Below are 18,857 nucleotides of genomic sequence, written 5' to 3'. Positions count from 1 at the left end.
GGTCCCGATCTCTATCCCGATCCCCATCCCCATCCCGGCTCGGTGGGGCTGTGAGCGGCGCCGAGCGCTGCCGCGAAGGTTGGCAGCCTCCGGGGAGCTTTTCCTTGGAGTGGGGCTTTTCCCTTGGACAGGAAGGGGGGCGGCAATCCTGGGCGTCAGGAGCAGAAAGCAAAGCCGGGAGGAGGAGAAGAGCAGAGCTTTTGCCCCAGAGGGTTTTTCCCCACATTCTGTGAGTTGGAGCCCTCCCGACACTCGACTGTGCGGGCTTGGCCCCCGCAGCGGTGCCCTGGGCTGGGGTATGTCCGTGGGGCGGTCAGGGCATGGCACCCGCTCGGTCCGTCGGTGCTGTGCTGGGATGGGAACTCTTCCCCGCCGCCGGGATGGCTCAGCCTGCCTGCCCTGCTCACCTTTTGCCTAGCTGTCGGGCAGGTTCCTGCTTACACAACCGAGGATCTCTTTTAGCAGAGAATAATAAGGTCAGGTACACCTGGGCAAGGCATACTGAGCAGTAGGAGATAGAGATCCTGCAGAAAGATAAGCTCAAAAGTGTGCCCTAAGTTCGTTAAGCACCGTTTCTGCACGACTGGAAAATTGGGTCTGTGCATACTCGGAAATGTGTTTGCACAAGCAATCACCCACCTTCGGCTTATCATTCCAACAGTTTCACAGGATAAAATTAGCTTTGGGCACTTTTGTTCCAAGCAATTACATGGGAAAACTTGTTTGGAAAATCAGATTAATCCGCACTCATCGTGTCTGTGCGAACACGCAGCCGTCTGAGATAAGCGGAGCTGAGCAGATACACGAGGTGGTGGTATTTGCTCTACTGGGGTTTTGCCCCTCATTCTGCAGGGACAGCCTTTGCTGTGGTGTTCAAAGCTGCTGAATCCATCCAGGAGTCAGGCTGAAGAGTGGGAACCTGTGTGGTTGAGGAGGCTGGCAGGGAAACGGGACTGTCCCCCATCAATGGAAGCCACTTCATGTGTGCAATGGGACTGGGGGGAAGAGAGGTCCAAGAGAGGGGCCAAGCCCCAACTCTGAGAGGACTTCACCTCTTCTGCTTGAACCCACAGGATTTTTGCTCCACTTAAACTCGTATTATTAATGAAGTTACTGTGAAGTTCTCCCTGTGGGACCCCTCCCTCTGGGTCCCTCCCTGTAGGACCCTCCCTGCGGGACCCTCTGTAACGTTTCTTGATAGTTGTTTTTTTTTTTCTTTTCCAAGAACAGGAGCAATTAATCCCAGGAAGTGAGCGTGCAGGTTCTCAGTAACAAGTAGAAACTGCATTTCACAAGCAGATTCTTGTGAATTCCACAGGAATTCATTAGATTGGCATTTGATATCAGCAAAAAAAGGTGTGTGTGGGGGAAAGCTACTCTGAGATCTCAGCCCTGATATTTGCCACCAGGATATAGATAATTTTGGCCTCATCCGAAATGCAAATTGCCGTCTGGAAAGAGTGTGAGAGATCTTGGTGTTTGCAGTAAAACAACACTTTCCATCAAAGCAGGGAGGGTACTGCTGCATCCAACTGGATAAAGCTGTTGTTGATTTCTGTGGAAGTTGTAACTTTCATTTGTCGTTGAAGAATTTAAGAAGCTGTATGTGCTCAGCACAAGATGGGCTCAGGAACTGCTCTGGTTGGCGATGGTAGAAAAATGAGAAGCTGTGGCCAACAAGGCAGCCTGTTGTAAGCAATCTGTGGTCACAGAAGATGTTTGTGCTCCGATTGCTCATAACATAGCATTTCCCTTGAGGTTGGCATTAGGGGTTAAAGGTTTTCAAGAGAACTCTTTGTTTAAATATCTTTAAAGTTTCCAATAGGGGCCCCTTTGTTCGCTCTGGAGCAGCGTGCCTGCCTTGTTAAAAACTCAGCACTCATAAAATGCCATTTACAAATGCCTGATGAATAGGGCTGAAACACGGAGGGGAGATAAGTAAGAGTTTGTATCTACACACACATGGGAATTACAGAGTAGCCCTACAGTGAGTGAATGAATGGAACCTAGGAAAAATATGTCAAAAAAATAAGATGGAGTGGTGCTCATAAAGAAACTTATAAAAGTCAGCTGCTCCCCCAGCACCAGTCGGTCCCTCTCGTGCCAGATGTCACACGTGTCTCCTCCAGCCGTGCCAGGAGGCTGAGGGGCTCCTGCCACTTGTCAGTAATCGTGTTTTCTCCACTTTGGGCCCGACAGTAGCAAATTGAGCACTCGGGCTCCGCTGGGAGCTCACACAGCTGCCATAAGGGCTCCATTGATCAGCTGGGCACAGGGACCTCGACTCGGTGCTCTCTGTTACCTGCTGTGCCAGACGTCGCCCATCTGGGGGTACTCGGGCACAGATGTACCTTTAGGTGTCAAGTAACAGTTCTAGCTCTTAGAAGGCTTCAGTCCCCTTCCATCTTGAATAAAAAGAAGGGTTTTCAAACCAGCCCTGTTAAAGGAGAGGGTATAGGTGTGTGCTTGGGAGACTCCAGAGGCTGGTGCACAGCGATGACAATGTTTCCGTATGGGATGCTCCAGATTGCTGTGCCTGATCCTGTGCCTGAAGCTTCTCTGGTTCTCACACAGCTTGTCCTTCCTGGTCGTTTTTACTGGAGGCTGGATCCATCTTCCCAAGCCACTTTCTGCCATTGCCTCTGCCTCTTTATCTGCAAGCTTCAGATCCTCTTGCTTTCCAAGCACTTGGTTGGGCACATGAATCCACCCCTAGCCTGGTCCTTCTGGTGCCCATCAGGGAAATGTATGGGGCTCAGCTGCTGTCCCTTGCAGAGAGGAGGCAGTAACTTGTCTTCTCTCCAGATTTCAGCTTTCCTTTTTCTGGGCTGTGTTGTGCTGGTTGATTGCCAATTCAGGACTGTAGTCTGTGGACCCATAGGAGTCCATGGTCTATGTCAGGAACCAGTGGGAGCAGATCTGTTGACAGCAGAGGTAACCCACTGTACAAGAGTCTGTGTCTGGGCTGGAAAATTAGGCAGGGTCCAGAAACTGAGAAATGGAGAAACGCTGCCTGTGGGTATTCAAAGCTCCTACACTTGCAGCTGGACTCAGATGGCTTCCCCAAAGTGTTACCTGCTCTTCAGCATGGGCAGAAGTGAGGCCACAGCCTACTGTGATGCTGGTGGGAGCTGTTCTCTGGTCACACCTGTGGGGTGACAGCATCCCAGTCCTGGGACAGCAGGCCTCCTGCTGTCAGAGGAACATGGAAGCCATGAGGTTAGGTGAGAGACGTTTCCTATGCTACCTTTGAGGTCTCCCTGTGAAGAGTATCTGCACAAAAAATTCAGCCAGGGACAAAAAGTCTCTGTGTGCCTTTCCACAGCCACCAAACGCTCCTTGCTTTCTGCTATTTCAATTAAACACATAGCAGGATGGGTAGGATAAGGGGGAGAGGCACAAGAATATTCTTCTGGCATGTTTTCTTATGCCAACACATTGAGTCACCTCTCCAGAGTGAGAAATATGATATAAAGATTTAGAGAAGGAGGTCAGGCAATGACTCTATGATTGTGGGGCTGCAGTAGCAGGCACTGTCTGTGGTTGTCTGTGCCATGTAAACTTGCTGGAGGTCAGCTGGGGATAGTGGTCGCAGCAGATTTGGGAGACAGATGTCCTGCTAGTAAAAATGAATCTCCTTGCTTAGAGATACCAGTTCTGCTGCATCAGGAGCTCAGCTGACAAACTGCACCAGCCCAGAGCTGGTTTGGGCCATTTCTCTTTCCTTTGCGGTTGAACATGCATATTTCTGAGGAAAAAAAATGCTTTCTAACACCTTCCTCACAGAACAAGAACTTGGGCAGTGGATTGCTGCCTCAGCTTCTGGATGGCACAGACATCCTTCCCTCCAAAGTTTGAAGTCTCTTGGCCCAGCACAGCTGTCCTCCAAGGGCCTGCTTGCAGAAGAGCATTTTCTTTGTAAAGAGAGTCAGTGAGGTGCTTATGTCCCCCGTTGATCACTCTTCATCAAAATCAAAGTATTCCAAGATCTCTTCAGTTTTGCATAAAATACCAGTTAGGAGCAGGGCTGAATTTGCCTGTTGTGCAGCTCAGGGGTCAAGTGCAGCCTAAAGGTCTCGAGTGGGACAGGGAGGAACAGAGAAATGTCACCAGCAGTCCTGAAACAGAAACCATCTCTGACATGATTAGTTGAACAAGGGGATTTGGCTAACCATGTTTTCCTCTTGGCTAGATCTTTAATATTTTAATTTGCAAGTGAATGTGGTGTTTATTCATGGCAGCTGTTGCTGAAGGTACAGGTACAGCCTGTCTCAGTGCAGAGCTGTCTGGGCAAGAGGCTTTCCTGCCAGCTGAGTTGCAGAGCACTGGGAGGTCTTTTAGCAACAGATTGATGGCAGAGGAAGACCCTATGTGCTCTTGTGGAGAACATCTGGAAGAGAAGGGGATGCTCTGTCCATGCTACACCCAGCACTTCCCTCACAAGGGGACTTCAAATGTCATCTCACAGTATAAACTTGTCAGGACCTGTATGAGTCTGTGAGCTGTGAGTCAAACATGTCTGTTACTCAGCCAGCAAATGGATCTGGACAAGAAACTTGTCTTCCTCCAGCCCTCTCTGTGAATATTCAGGAGTGGGCCCCATAAAATGGGGAGTGGCTTTTGTGGGGAGCAAGGGGAGTTAAAGAGAATTCCCGTCTGCATCCTGCAAGGTTTTCCTGTTACAGCACTCCTGCTGATTGCTCCTGTTGGGTTTGCAGCCTTGATGTGCTGTTCAAGAAATACAGCCTTGTTTTTCAAATAACATGTCCTTCCAGGTGGCACTTGGCCCAGTAAAGCTGCCATAGTGTTGTAACTGGAGAATACTGCGATGTCCTGGAAAGAGTCTGCTCTGGTTCTCCCACATGTGTGTTTGGGAAGAACCAAGGACACATCAGTCCTCAAAAAAGGAAAAAATAACCCCTTTTGGGCTGGAAATTCGTGCTGTTTTCTGATCTCAACTGCTTGTGCTCCCTGAATCTTTCTTGCTCTGAAAACTGCACTTCTGTCCTTCCTGGTGGGATTTGCCACTCATCACCCAGCTGCTGTGGGGGATGAGCACTGAGATTCTGGAGCTCTGATGAAGTGTAAGGCTGATGCTGCCTGTAAAATGGTCCTGAGGGTGGATTCAACGCTCATGGGCAGCAGAGCCACCACTGAGATCTGGGCATCTGCAGACTGGGAGAAACCAACCTTTGGGCAACCCTCCAGCAAAGGGTGGATCCAGTTCCTGGGCTGTCTCAGGCCTCATCCTTTCACACGGCTTGAAGGTCTTGCAAATACATGGACTATGTGCCAGCAGTCCATCAAGGTTTAAACAGCAGGTGCCTCCAGGCTGATGTAAGTTGTCTACACCTCTCCAAGTAGTTCTGTTTGCTTCATTATCCCCTGTGCCTGGGGCAAGACATGCTTCAGTCTTCCTCTTTTGGTCCCATGTGTACTTTGGGGGCAGCCTTTCTCTCAGGAGTGGACCTGAAGATGATGAATTGCTGTCCTGCTGAGGATGTGACAATTTATCTCCTCATCCTCCAGACTGAGGATGCTCTCTCTGTCTTTCTGCTGTTGTCCTGGCAGGACTGGTGTCCTAAGCACAGGGACTCAGGTGTAGGGATCCTGAGCATTTTTGGTTTTGGGTTTGGATTTTTTTTAATACTTTCATCAAATAACACTGATGTGGGAGTTGAATTACAACTTCCCAAAACTGCCTGGTTGGATCTTTGCAAAGAAAAGCCCTGCAGAACTAAGCAGGGTGTGTGGAGAGGCAGGTAAGGAGGGTGAGTCTTGGCAACGTCATGTCTAGGGCTGCTCTACCACTGGCCAAGGCTTCCAGCACAGAAATATGTGCTATCAAACAGCCCTCCAGCTTGGCTTGTGCTGGGCAAAGTGTGCTGGATGGGAGCCTCCAGGCTGTTCCCCACTCCTTGCAACACATGGGGATCCCTTGTCCTGGTTTCTTGCAGGGTCTGGAGCCAGGGCAGAGATGCTGCTGCTCCCACAATGTGCCAAAGGACTGCCAAGCCCAGGCAGGTGTCTGGAGTCCTGTGTTTTTTGCCATAAACATAAATCTCAACAGGAGGTTGATGTGCCCAGATGTCAGATTTTTGAAACCTTGCATGTGGTTGTACCTGAGAGCTGGCTCATGACTCCATAGCTGTGGTCCACAACCTGCTTTCCTCCTCGTGACAGTATGGTCAGGGCTTTCCTGTGAGAGCACTGCCACCTCCTGAGCCTTTCACCCCTCCTTTCTCCATCTGCTTCACCCCCTCCCCTGTAACAGGAAGCAGGGTAGGGAGCCAGCAGCATTCCTCACCCTGCTCCCTGCTGTGCCCTGTCCTTTGGGTTTGCCCAAAGGGAGGGTGCACCCAGGTCCAACCTGTGACCATCTGGATGAACCAGAAGGGGAATATTCAGAGCATTTCTCTTAACCTGTAGCCAGGAGAGAGCTGCCAAGGAGGCCACGCTGAAACCCGAAGCGGCTGTTTTTCCCGAGACTCAGCACTTGGCAGGGAGAGCAGACGGACAAGTGGTAGAGCAGGGAGGGATGCAAGTGCCCTGGGGAGCAGCACTGCCAGTGGAGGTGCCCAGGGGAGGTGCCCAGAGAAGGCATGCTGGCTTACCTGTTTGTCTCTGGGGATCCATCTCCATGTCCTCCTTGGTCGAGATCGTGGGGAGGGTCAAGAGGAGACTGGGGTCATTGTTAACCTTCTTTCCTTACATGTGGCTCTTCCCTTGGTCACTCTCTTCACACCATGTCCTGAGCATCTCCTTCAGCAGCGAAAAGCAACGACTGGCTTTCCCCATGCATCAGAAAGGTCAGGAGATGGTCCAGGTGTCCCTCTCGGCTCAGCTGCTACCGAGTTTGGCTGAGCCAGCCCAGCCAGCAGCACTGTCCCTGCCTGGACCTTTTTTCCTTTATAGCTCAGCGTTATCTCAAGGTCTCTGCTGTTGCAGCCGGCCCCGTGTTTGCCTTCCCTCACAGCACCTGCCTGCCAGCCGGTCGCTTCCCACCCATCTCCCTCCCACTCCTGCATGGTGGCAGGGGGCTTGGAGGGGGTGATGTGGGTGCCCTCAGGGTGTGGGGAGCCCCTCCATGGGGATGCAAGTCAGCCTCAGTGCTGCCAGCCCCAGGGGAGCGAGCAGGGATGTTGCCCAGTGTGGGATGGTGGGAGAGTTACTGGGGGGCATCTGTCCCATCACCTTTGCTTCCTGGTCCTCATCAGCCTTGCTGCTGCCGAGACAGGAGTGGGTGTTATATTGAATCAACCCAGGACACTGTCCCAGCCTCATCTCTGCTGCCAGGACGGGGCTGGATGTATGGCTGAGCTGCCATGCCCTGCCCTGTCCAGGCAGCATCAGCCCTTCCACCCGTGGGGAGCGCCAAGACTTCATCCAAAGCTGAGATGTTGTTAAAAATAGATCAGTCGTGAACTGGTTTTCTCCTTCTTGGTTCCTGGCCCAACAGCTCATTCCTCTCTCTGGGCTGGCTCTGAAGCTGTGTGGGTGCTGTGAGACACAGGCTCCACAGCAGCCTGCCACTGCAGGGAGGTGTGGACAGCAGAGAGCTGAAAAATGTTAGAGGTGGCGTGGCTGTCCCAAATATATTTCGTGGTTAGTGAGTGCTTTCTCCCAGGAAAGAAGACTTGGAAAAAGAATCTGCTAAATAAATAGGGAAATGGAGCTGGGATAGCAGGGACTGTTTGCCTCTCTGCTTGCTCGTGGTGCTCTCGTGAGGGATCAAAGGCACCTGAGCACTGCAGGCCACAAAGCAGTGCTCACCTCAGCCCCATGGCTTCCTAGAAAACACCTGCCAGGCTGCCACCCCCACCCATCCCCTCATCCCAGAGCAGTCCCACTGGCCCTTCCTGCGTGGTTCTGCAGGAGCTCCTGATACCACTGCAGGGTCACTGCATCCTGGGCTGGTGGTCTGCTCACCTCCAGGGAAAGGCCCTTTGAGACTGATATTCTGGATCCAGTCTCTTCTTGTAGCCCTTTTCTGTCCTTCTCATTCTTCAATACAGTTTTCCAGGTGTGAACACTGAGTCTGGAGACAGTTTTAAGATGCAGCTGTGAAACCTATTATCAGTGTCCCTGCTGTCAAAGACATGCTGTTCAGGGCTGCACGTAACCACTGAGCAATTAAACAGCAGCCCTGGTGATGAATTACAACTGAGACCTCCTGGGGCTAAATAAATATCGGCTGATAACTACTGATAAAATGAATTTCTGTGTGCTTTTTTTTTTTTTTTTTTTAAGCAGCCTTCCAGTATCTGTGCCCAGTCCTGGCACTGCATGTCTCCTGGGGAAAGTTGCATTATCTGTGGCATTTCCATCCTCAGCACCTTGGGTTTCCAGCCGGAGCTGGAATAAAAATAAACAAAATAAATCCATGTCCCCGCAGGTGCCAGGTGAGGGAGGGAAAGGCAAGGCAAGGCAACACAGAGGTGGAGCAGGGAGGGAGAGAAGTGACAAGCTGAGGTTTCGGGTAACCAGTTTAAATATCTTTTCCTCCAATGATCCCACCTTAAAGGCATGAAAAAAACTGTCATGATGCAGAGCATCCCTTGAAAAGCCAGCAGGACAGGGAGAGCTGCAGAGCACTGGTGACAGAGTGGTGGGCACCCTGAGGTGATGTGAGGGAGAGCAGCAGTGCTTCACCCAGCACCTTCCCTCAGGAACGGGTGCAAGCCCACCTGCAGGCACCCTTACACCCTCTGCCTGCAGAGGCTTCTGCTCTCCAAAGGGAGTTTGGAAACAGGCAGAGAATAAATTATGGAACTTGGTGGAAAAATGATGTTTGCCAGTGACTTTGAGAGATTTCTGAGCAGGTTTTATCTGTGCTGGTGTTTCATCTGGGGGCTTCTATTCCCGTGTGGGAGTGTCAGGAGGGCTGGTGCTCTGTATCCCTGGGTGCAGCTTTCCCACTCTCCAATGGCTGTGGAGAGCAGCTGCACAGTCGGGGAAAAAGCATTTGGATGAACATTCCATCTGCCTGGTTTGCAAGTGAAAATAAGGCTTGTCCAATGGCCAGCTCCACCCAGAGCAGAAAATCAGACCCTTTGGCAGAGCAGTGCTGCTGTAATGAAACTGAGCTGTGCTGAGACTGCCAGTCCTTGAATGGGAAAGATCTCACGTGGTTTCAGAGAAGTTTGGGGATGGATCTGTTAAAACTGCTGCTTAGGGTTTTTGGCACCACCTGGGGACACCCACTGAAGGTGGATGTCACCCTGTGGCCCAGCCCACCCTCTGCACTGATTCCACATTGTCTTCTCCCTGCAGCACATCCTTCCAGGCCTGGAACTGTGTGGGCTTGCAGAGCCATGATGAAGCTCCTGCCTGTTGCCCCTCTCCTCCTGCTTCTCCTGACGACACTGGAAGCCAGACCAAAACCTGCAGGTGAGCCCCAGATGGTGGGGAGGAGAAAGAACCAAGAGCATCAGGGCAGTGGAGCCCTCGGATGACAGCTTGCTGTGTGAGGTGGGGGGACATGATGCCTCTTCTTTGGAGGCAACCCCAGGAGGATGGAGATCCCCCCAGATGTGAGGCCCAAACTTGCCAGTGCTGCCATGGGGGGTGGGAGCCTCAGCCTGGCCCCAGAATGGTGGGTCTGGTGCCACTTGCTCTGGGCATATCCCCAGCTTTGACACAGCCCAGCTCAGGGCTTGTGACCCTCCTCCCCATGGGCTGTGACCTTGGCAGGACATGCAGGCATGAGGGGGAACCCCCTCCTTGCATGAGTTTCCAGGGTGGGGGGGGGAACAAAGCAAACCCAGGGATAGCAGTCTGTCTCCTTTCAGGGCAAAGGGATCTAAATCAATCTCAGTTTAAAACCAGTGAAGGATCCAAATAGAGAAAGGAGTAGGTATGTCTCAGAGACCTTCGGAGCAGTTGAGATGATAGCCTAGGTCTGGGCATCATCCCAAGGGGACTCAAACTGTTTGCTTACCATTAGGGCCAAATTCTCCCAGGCTTGGGTGCACACAAGCCAAGCAAAATATATTCATTGGCATTTCACTTGCTGAACAATCTCCCAATTTTCACTGGAAGTATCATCCTTGTGTCCAAGAGAGGTTCTTTGGCTTGATCTCCACACTGTGCATGCCCTTAGCTTTGCTCTACTCTGTCTCATTTTCTGCCCTGAAAAAAAACACAACCACAACAACCCACAGTCAGGCATGTCTCCCCAGCCTGTTGGCCCTGCTCCCACACTACCAGCATCTTCCATGACTTTACTGGGCAGTGGGAAGGTGCTGGTTTGTGGGGGCTACCCAGACCCACTCTCTCCATCTCTGACTGAGCACCCCTCCAGCCACCCAGCAAGGATGGCTCTGCTCCCAGACCTGCTCCCCGCAGACAGCCACGAGGCTGAACCGTCTCTTTGCCCCTCTCCAGCCCTGAAGTGCAGGACGGGTCCCCTGGACATCGTGTTTGTGATCGACAGCTCCCGCAGCGTGCGCCCCTTCGAGTTCGAGACCATGCGGCGCTTCATGATCGACATCATCGGCAACCTGGACGTGGGCCCCAACGCCACGCGGGTGGGGGTGATCCAGTACTCCAGCCAGGTGCAGAACATCTTCTCCCTCAAGACCTTCTTCACGCGGGCGGAGATGGAGAGGGCCATCAACAGCATCATCCCGCTGGCCCAGGGCACCATGACGGGGCTGGCCATCCAGTACGTCATGAACGTGGCCTTCACCGCGCAGGAGGGCGCGCGCCCTCCGCACAAGAAGATCCCCCGCATCGCCATCATCGTGACGGACGGGCGGCCCCAGGACCGTGTCACCGAGGTGGCCACCCAGGCCCGGAATGCCGGCATTGAGATCTACGCCGTGGGCATCCAGCGGGCAGACATGAACTCGCTGCGGGCCATGGCCTCGCCGCCCCTGGAGGAGCACGTCTTCCTGGTGGAGTCCTTTGAGCTCATCCAGCAGTTTGGGAAGCAGTTCCAGGACAAGCTTTGCGGTGAGCGAGGGATGCTGCTGTGGAGTTGCAAGGGTGGCCCTGGTGTCTGCTCCTCACCAGGGATAGAAGATGTCCTTCAGAGGGGTGTTTGGGGTGGCTGCCCATGCTGGGAGCGGTGTGGATGGGGAAGCAACCTCCCCAGTGAGATCCTGGGACAGGGCACTGCTCAGTGTCCATGTCTGTACACTGGAAATCAGTGGCTGAGCACTGGGGCTGGCAGGGCTGGGGCTGTGTGGGTCGTCCCAGTGGCTTCTGCTGCACGGACAGGGCATATTCCAAAGCTGGGTGTCCGGTGTGCCCGTGGGCCACTCTGATGCCCATTCTGTCTTGCAGGAGTGGACATGTGTGTGGAGCAGGAGCACGGCTGCCAGCACAGCTGTGTCAGCACCCCTGGCTCCTTCTACTGCGAGTGCAACCCCGGCTACAGGCTCAACGTGGATGGAAAGACCTGTTCCCGTAAAAACTCTTTTTATTATCCAAACTCTCATAGGGAGCCTGTAGTTATGGGTCCCATGGAGGGAAGCTGGGACACAGCAGAGGACCCAGCAAGGCCAGCAGCAGCCTGGGTGCTCTCTTCACTGGGCCCTCTGCTTCCCAGGTCTGTAATGACTGCAGACATTCAGTGTTGCCAAATCCCGGCCACACCTCTGGGATGGAACACTTGGGGTTCATATGACCTGTCATCTGAGGGGGTCTGGGCAGTGTGTATCAGAGGATGCACATCCCAGCACTGAAGAGCGCAGTGTTTTTTCCCTGTATTTTACTTCAAAGCCATGTTAGTCGGCCTGGTCACCACACCAGGACTTTTCCTTCTTGTCTCACGGTGCTGGGAGCTGCTCTGAAGTCCTGGAGCGGTCCCAGGGAGGCCGGGACAGGAAGGTGATGGGTGTCCTGTTCCCCTGCAGCCATTGATGCCTGTGCAGATGGGAGACACGGCTGTCAGCACCACTGTGTCAGCACTCGGGGGTCGTACTCGTGCCGCTGCCGGCCAGGTTACTACCTCGGTCAGAACAAGAGGAGCTGCATTAGTAAGTGATGGTCTCCCTCCCTGTCCCTTCTTCCTTTGCTCCTCGTTCTCCCTCTCCTCTTGTCTTTCCCTTTCTGCCCTCACTTCTCCTTCTCTCACCAGTGATCGATTACTGCAGCTTCGGGAACCACAGCTGCCAGCACGAGTGTGTGAGCATTCCCAGCGGGCACTACTGCCCCGCTGCCGCAGCGGGTACACGCTGCAGCCCGACGGCAGGTCCTGCAGGGGTAGGTCCCACCGTGGCACACGGCACAGGCTGTGCATATGGCAGATGCCTTTATGTCCTGCCCTGTCCCCAGGGGAAGGGCTGTTCCTAGACCACTCCACCTGAATGGGGATAACCCCCTGCCCTCGGCTTGTCTTCCAGCCACTGACCTCTGCAACGGGGTGGATCACGGCTGCGAGTTCAAGTGTGTGAGCACGGAGGGCTCCTACCACTGCATGTGCCCTGAGGGCCAGCAGCTCCAGGCTGATGGGAAGACATGCAGCAGTGAGTACTGGGACATGGCTCTTGGCATTCTCCTTGTCTGGGCTCTCCTGGGGAGGGCTCACCTGAAACTGGGCAGGGGGACTCTAAGTGGGACTTTGAGCTAGTTTGGAAGAGGATGGAGAGCTAGCTGTGCCTGGGGGAGCACCCTGGTGCTGCAGGGATGGATGCTTGTCTCCTCAGAGACATGGCCCAGAAGATGCACAACTTTGAGGAAAGGTTCAGGGAAAGAGAGACCTAGGAAAGACTTTCACAGGGTGTTGGGGTGCCAGTGGAGGTTTTTGGGCTGAATCCTCTGCGCATGCTTTGCCTCACTTCCCAGCTGCAGTTCCAGGGGCTCCCCACAGTGTCCCGAAGCCCAGAAGCTCTGCCCCAGCCCTGGGCACCTTCACTCTGTCAGTGCCCATGGCCAGGCTGGTCCCCTCTCATCTCCCCCCGTGCTTGCAGAGTGTGGAGCTGGGCACGTCGACCTGGTGATGGTGATCGATGGCTCCAAGAGTGTTCGTCCCCAAAACTTTGAGCTGGTGAAGCAGTTTGTGAACCGCATCGTGGACCTGCTGGACGTGTCCCCCCACGGCACACGGGTGGGACTGGTGCAGTACTCCAGCCGCGTCCGCACCGAGTTCCCCCTCAACAAGTACCACAGCGCGGATGAGATCAAGAAGGCGGTGATGGATGTGGAGTACATGGAGAAAGGCACCATGACAGGCCTTGCCCTCAAGCACATGGTGGAGCACAGCTTCTCTGAGCTGGAAGGTGCCAGGCCTCTCTCCCACAACATCCCCAGAATTGGGCTCGTCTTCACAGACGGACGCTCCCAGGACGACATCTCCGAATGGGCCAGGAGAGCAAAGGAGTCAGGTGTGGGGGTCTGGGGAACCCCAGGTCACCGTGCTTTGGGCATCCTGGGATGGTTCCTCAGGGTGGCTCTGGGGGAGAGGCTGCAGCATCCAGCCTTGGGGGGCTGCATCCCCTGGGTTGGCAGGGGCAGACGTGCTCTGCTGTGGTTGCAGGGTGCTCTGAGCAGCGTCCTTCATGCAGCAGCCTGCACCACCACAGTGCTGCCTTGCTCCTGCCCATCCTTCCTGAATTCCTGCTGTGTGTTTGGGAAGCCCAGAGAAAATCCTGCATCCTCGGCTTTGCCCTCTCTGGGCTCGGGGCTGCTTGCTGTGGGGTGGCCAGCACAGTGCTCAGGATCCATCCTTGCCACGCAGGGATCGTCATGTTTGCTGTGGGCGTCGGAAAGGCCGTGGAAGAGGAGCTGAGAGCGATCGCCTCCGAGCCCGTGGAGCAGCACTTCTCCTACTCAGCAGACTTCACCACCATGACCCACCTTGTGGAGAACTTCTCTCTGAACATCTGCCCAGGTGGGTGCTCCTGGACACGCCAGGAGACTCGGCCCCAAGCCAGGGGGGGCCCTCTTGTGCCCAGAGAGCCAGTTGGGGTGGTTTGTGTGTCTGTCACTCCGTGTCCAATACCCCAAGGCTGAGCTGGGCTGGTGTGAGCCTAGGTTGTCTCTGGATCTCACCAGGCTCTTGTGAGTATAGAGGTGGGTCTCAAGGAGGGTTTTGGGAGAAGAAAAGATGGAGCTGGGGGGATTAATTAAAAAATGGGGGGGTTAATACAAAAGTGTTAATGTGAGCAGCCACCCCCATGCTGTTGCATGGGCAGAAGTTGGGATGGCACCCTGCCCCAGCTCCAAAGGTAGCCTTGTCCAGACCTGTGCTTCTGCTGCTGGGTGCACAAGGACCACAGTGGGTTTCTGTGAAGGTCCTCCTGCCGTGGGAAAGGCTGGGGCTGCAGATGTGGAGTCAAGATGCCACCTGCCACCCCAACCTGAAGGCAAAGTAAAGCTCAGTGCTGGCTGTCCCTGGCACACTATGACCACGTGTGTGACAGCTCTGCGAGATGCCAGATGGGATGCCTGGAAAAGGACTTGCTGGGCTAGCAGGGATGCAGCCTGGTAAAAAGAGAGAGGCTGAAAAAAAAAGGCAAAACAGTGGGAAGGGCCATGAGGCTCAGATCCAGTCCTGGTGGGTGGCTGTAGGGACAAGGGAGTTGTACAGCAACAAGGGAGGGCCGTGGGGGCAGTGTGGGGCTGTGGCTCTGACTGCAGCCAAACCCCCACATCCCAGAGGAAGGCAAAGGGGAGACAGAGATCCGCAGCCCGTGTGAGTGCGAGGCACTGGTGCAGTTCCAGACGAACACCGTGGCCATCCTGCAGAGCCTGACGGAGAAAAATATCCTTTATGGTGAAACCTGGGCTTGCTTGGGTGTAGGGCAGCTGGAAACAGAGCTCACACAGGGAAGGGAGGGAAAGTTAAGGGGGGTGAGAAGAATTTTAGGCTTCTTCAAAGGGAAAAAGCTCTTTGCCCCCACACAGTCCAGCTCATGCTGTTTCCTTAGCACGCTCACTTGCTCAGATGACAGCCAGACTTGAAGACTTGGAAAAGCAGATTGCCAACAAGAAGTGATCCTGGCAGAGGGCTGCAGCACTCAGATGGGGCACAGGGATGTACAGTAGCTACATGACATTATTATTGCTAGGTTATGGTAAAGCATCAGTGTTCGTTCTTATATCTCAAAATCCCTGGGGGGATGTGGATTGTATTTAAAAAAAAATCCTAAGAACACCAAAAAGGAACTTGATCAAAACCTCTGCTGTGAAGCCAAGGGGTTTCACCCATCGCTGTTGCCTCGTTTCTCCCAGCTGGAAGGTGTGGGATGAGGGGAGATGACCATGTGGCCAGACAGGTCTTTGGACAGATGTGACACCTGGCCTTTCCACAGAGCAACTAGGATGAGCCAGCCCTGCACAGCCCCTCTGGAGCCTGGCAAGCTACTTTGCAAGAGAAAAATCCTACAGTGGTGTCACCCTGAGAGTTTCTCTTGTCTCAGCATCTGCTGCCAAGTGGTGGGGCAAGAAGAGCTGGGTGGCACGGGCAGGGCCAGGAATGCCTGTCCAGCTCCTGCCATGGTGCCAAGGTGGGCTCCCATGGGAAAGCAGGTGGCAGGAATTGTCAGATCCCTTGGCCCTAGTTTGGCAGAATTATTTGGGAATCGGTATTATCTTGTTTGGTTTTATAATCACATAGCAAAATGGTAATTATTCTATCAATATGTATGTGTGTGTATATATCTATGTATATTTAATTTTGAGAGCAGAGTAGTGCTATTTTGAAACTCATCTTTTCTATAAAGGAATTTCTATCCTGACAATAAACCCCCTGAAGATTTGTATGTCACGTGCCTCTCCTTTCAGCAGGGCTTCAGAGTCCCAGAGGTATCTCTGCATCAGGACAGGGGCCTCTGGCTTTTGGAAGTTCCCCTGTGCTCGGGCTCCACAAGTCCTTTGGGGAAATCTTTGCTCTGTGGACAACCCAGGCCCAGCCTCAGCTGGAGGGAGCCAGCATGCCATGGATACTGTGTCCCCATTGCCGGGGTTTGCTTTGGAGCCTGTGCTTCTTGGAACACAGGGATCTCCAAGGTGAACTGGGGGATGGACCCACGGCCTGGCCCAGGCGCCCCATGGAGCCATTCTGGGCTGTGTGCTGGGACAAGGGACAGACGGGACCTGCTCCTGACATGTCCCTGCACACTCTACAAAGAACCAGCACCATCTTCATTCCTTTGTCTAAGCACAAAAGTGTTTCCTTCCTCTGGAGGGATAACACAACATTCCCCACGGTTCTCCATGAAGCTGCAGCCCCTCCAGGGCTCATCCCAGCCCCCAGCACTGAGTCCTCAGCACAGGAAGGACATGGACCTGCTGGAGAGAGTCCAGAGGAGGCCTCAAAGGTGCTCTGAGGGCTGGAGCCCCTGTGCCCTGAGGAAAGGCTGAGAGAGTTGGGGTTGCTGAGCTGGGAGAAGGTCCCAGGGAGGCCTCAGTGTGGCCGGGCAGGAGCTGAAGGGACCCAGAGGAAATCTGGGACAGAGTGTTCAGCAGGGCCACCAAGGGGGGGTGGCTTTGCACTGAAGGAGGTCGATTTAGGTTCGACCCAAGGAAGATGTTTTCTTCCAGTGAGGGTGGAGGGGACTGGCACAGGCAGTGCCTGAGAGGCTCCATCCCTGGGAACATTGAAGGGCCGGTTGGACGGAGCCCTGAGCAACCTGGTGTGATGGAAGGTTGTTCAGGTTAGAATGAGATGATCTTCAGGGTCCCTTCCAAGACAAACCATTCAAGGATTCCATCATTCCATGATTCCCATCCCCCACTGTGGAGCGGCCCCACAGCTCCTGTGACAGCTCCTGGAGTTGTGTCCGTGTTCCATGTGGAATGGCCAGCACCCAGTGATGAGCACAAAGCAGCCCTGCTACCATTGCACCTTTCTGGAGCTCCCAGTGCACCCTCTGCCCTGACCACCCTTCATCCTGCTCCCAGCAGACTGTCCTCACCTGCTCCCTCCAATACCCATCAGTCCGGAACAGTAGCTGCTGTGTGGATCTTGTCATCCATCCCAGCAGGATGCTCCCTCTTGTCCTGATGAAGGTACAGTGCTGTTCCATGGAGGTGGGCACCCCCCATGGAGGTGGGCTGGAGCTCTGTGGGAGTGGTGTGGGACAGGGACCCCATTCTGAGACTGTGCCCCCTGACATGGGCTGCCGAGACATGGAAGAAGAGATGGAAATTGATAGTGTATTGGATAGTGAGGAAACGATGGAGATAGATCTGGAAGAGGATGTGGAGGAAGAGATGGAGCCCCACTGGCAGAGGTCACTCTGCTTTAATTTTCTTTGCACACTCTTGGTATTAGAAGATGCAAATCCTGCCGGGCTCTGTTCCGTGGGATCCCATCTGGGACCTGGTCCTGCCTCATTAATGTCTCTTCACTAGGTGGCACCAGACACCAGCGCTCACGAGGGTGCTCTGGGCTGTGGGCACCCCCTTCTCCCGGGCACCCCGAGGTGCTGGAGGCAGCCCGGAGGGGAGCAGAGCATCCTCAGCCATGAGCTGGGGAATGTATGGTTGGATGGAGGGGGGGATTGATGGATGGAAGTCATCATCAGGCTGAAAGCACTTCATCCCCTGGTGGGGCACAAGGGCTGCTTTGCAGGGCACAAGCTGTTCCTTGGGCACTTAGTGCACCTTTCTAAGGCTGGGGGACCCAGGGCTACTGGTCTCATCCCTTCCATCCCCAGGGAATACAAACTGGAGAGCCTTGCTCTGGCTGGGAAAATGCAGCATCTGCCACAGCATTCTGGGCATCTCACAGCTCAGGTCTTGCTGCCTCGGGAGGAAGCTCAGAGAGTGGTTTTCATGTAGAAGAGCATGAGCCATATGGAACGGGGACTGCTCTGAGGGACCCTGGGGCCATGGGTGCTGCACGGGGCCTGCAGGCAATCCTGTGCCCAGAAATGCCTGGGTCCTGGTTATTCTGTGGGAGTTTTCAACAGAAGGAGTTCAGACTATTCCCCCTGCTATGAATAAAGCACTATTGAATACGCTTCAGATGGATTTCTTCCCCTCCATCTTCTCTGCAGTTTAATCCAAGCCTGGTTCCTTAGTTTTTTCTCCTCCCTTGGAGGCATAGGTCCAAGCCCCACCTCAGCCAGATCCTGGCACCAGATGGGAGCACAGCATTGTCCTCTCCAGCCCCAACAGCAGCTGAGTGCCAAAGGATTGCTTAAAAATTAATCCAATGCTTGTATTTCTCATTAAAAGTGCTAAATTGTTGGTGCACAGCCCAGAAAGTCTATTTGGGTTGGCTATATCCTCTGCTGGTTATTTAATAAATGACTTTACAAAGAGCTAAATGCAGCCACAGAGTTAACAGGGAAATCGGACAATAATTAACAGATATCCAGTAAGTTAATGTGGCCCATTAAGACTTGAGAATGGAAGGTTGAAAAGGAAGCAGTGCAGTAAGATGCCCACTGTGCCCTGGCTGGAAGGCGGTGGCTCCAGAGGCTGGGTCAGTGCAATGGTGGGGGGCTCAGGGGCTGCACAGACCATCTAGGGCTGATATTGGGCTTTTGCTGCTCCTCACCCTTCCTGGTTACAAATCAGGGGCTGCCCCAGCCTGCTCTTTGTGGGAATGTGGAGTGTTTGGCTCCACAGGGACATTCCCAAAGCCTGCTTCTGGCACAGCTTGGTTTCCTGCCAGCCCGAAAAGTCCCACAGAAAGGGTCCAGGAACCCCTTACACAAGGTGAGGGGGCCGTTGACCCACCGGTGGGAAATGGAGCAACTTCCCATTGCCCAAGGGCAGTTAAAGAAAACGGATTTGCCTGGAGGCCGGGGAAGCAGGGGGTAGCATTCCTTGGAAGGGAGGAAGAGATGGAGGGCTGAATGCTGGTGGGACCTCTGCCATTCAGACAAGGAATACAGTCCCCATTCCCTACAGCCATCAAGAGTTAGGGCTTAGTTGAGCTGTCCTTGTGTTCCATG

General features: G+C 53.9%; 1 protein-coding gene across 1 annotated transcript; it reads left to right on the top strand.

Moving 5' to 3' along the window:
- Positions 1–9,317: 9,317 nt before the first annotated feature.
- Positions 9,318–15,035, top strand: MATN4 (matrilin 4). The gene is given in 11 exon segments (XM_018073881.3): positions 9,318–9,390; positions 10,387–10,956; positions 11,290–11,412; positions 11,862–11,984; positions 12,086–12,159; positions 12,162–12,210; positions 12,351–12,473; positions 12,918–13,331; positions 13,685–13,837; positions 14,606–14,710; positions 14,886–15,035. Coding segments are annotated over 11 exon segments (1,866 nt in total). The 3' UTR covers positions 14,945–15,035.
- Positions 15,036–18,857: the final 3,822 nt, after the last annotated feature.

Source organism: Manacus vitellinus, unplaced genomic scaffold (genome assembly GCF_001715985.3).
Source record: "Manacus vitellinus isolate BGI_N305 unplaced genomic scaffold, ASM171598v3 scaffold_26_pilon, whole genome shotgun sequence".
NCBI classification, from domain to species: Eukaryota; Metazoa; Chordata; class Aves; order Passeriformes; family Pipridae; genus Manacus; species Manacus vitellinus.
The sequence above is the reverse complement of the archived record's forward strand: the minus strand, read 5'-3'. Positions and strand labels throughout refer to the sequence as shown.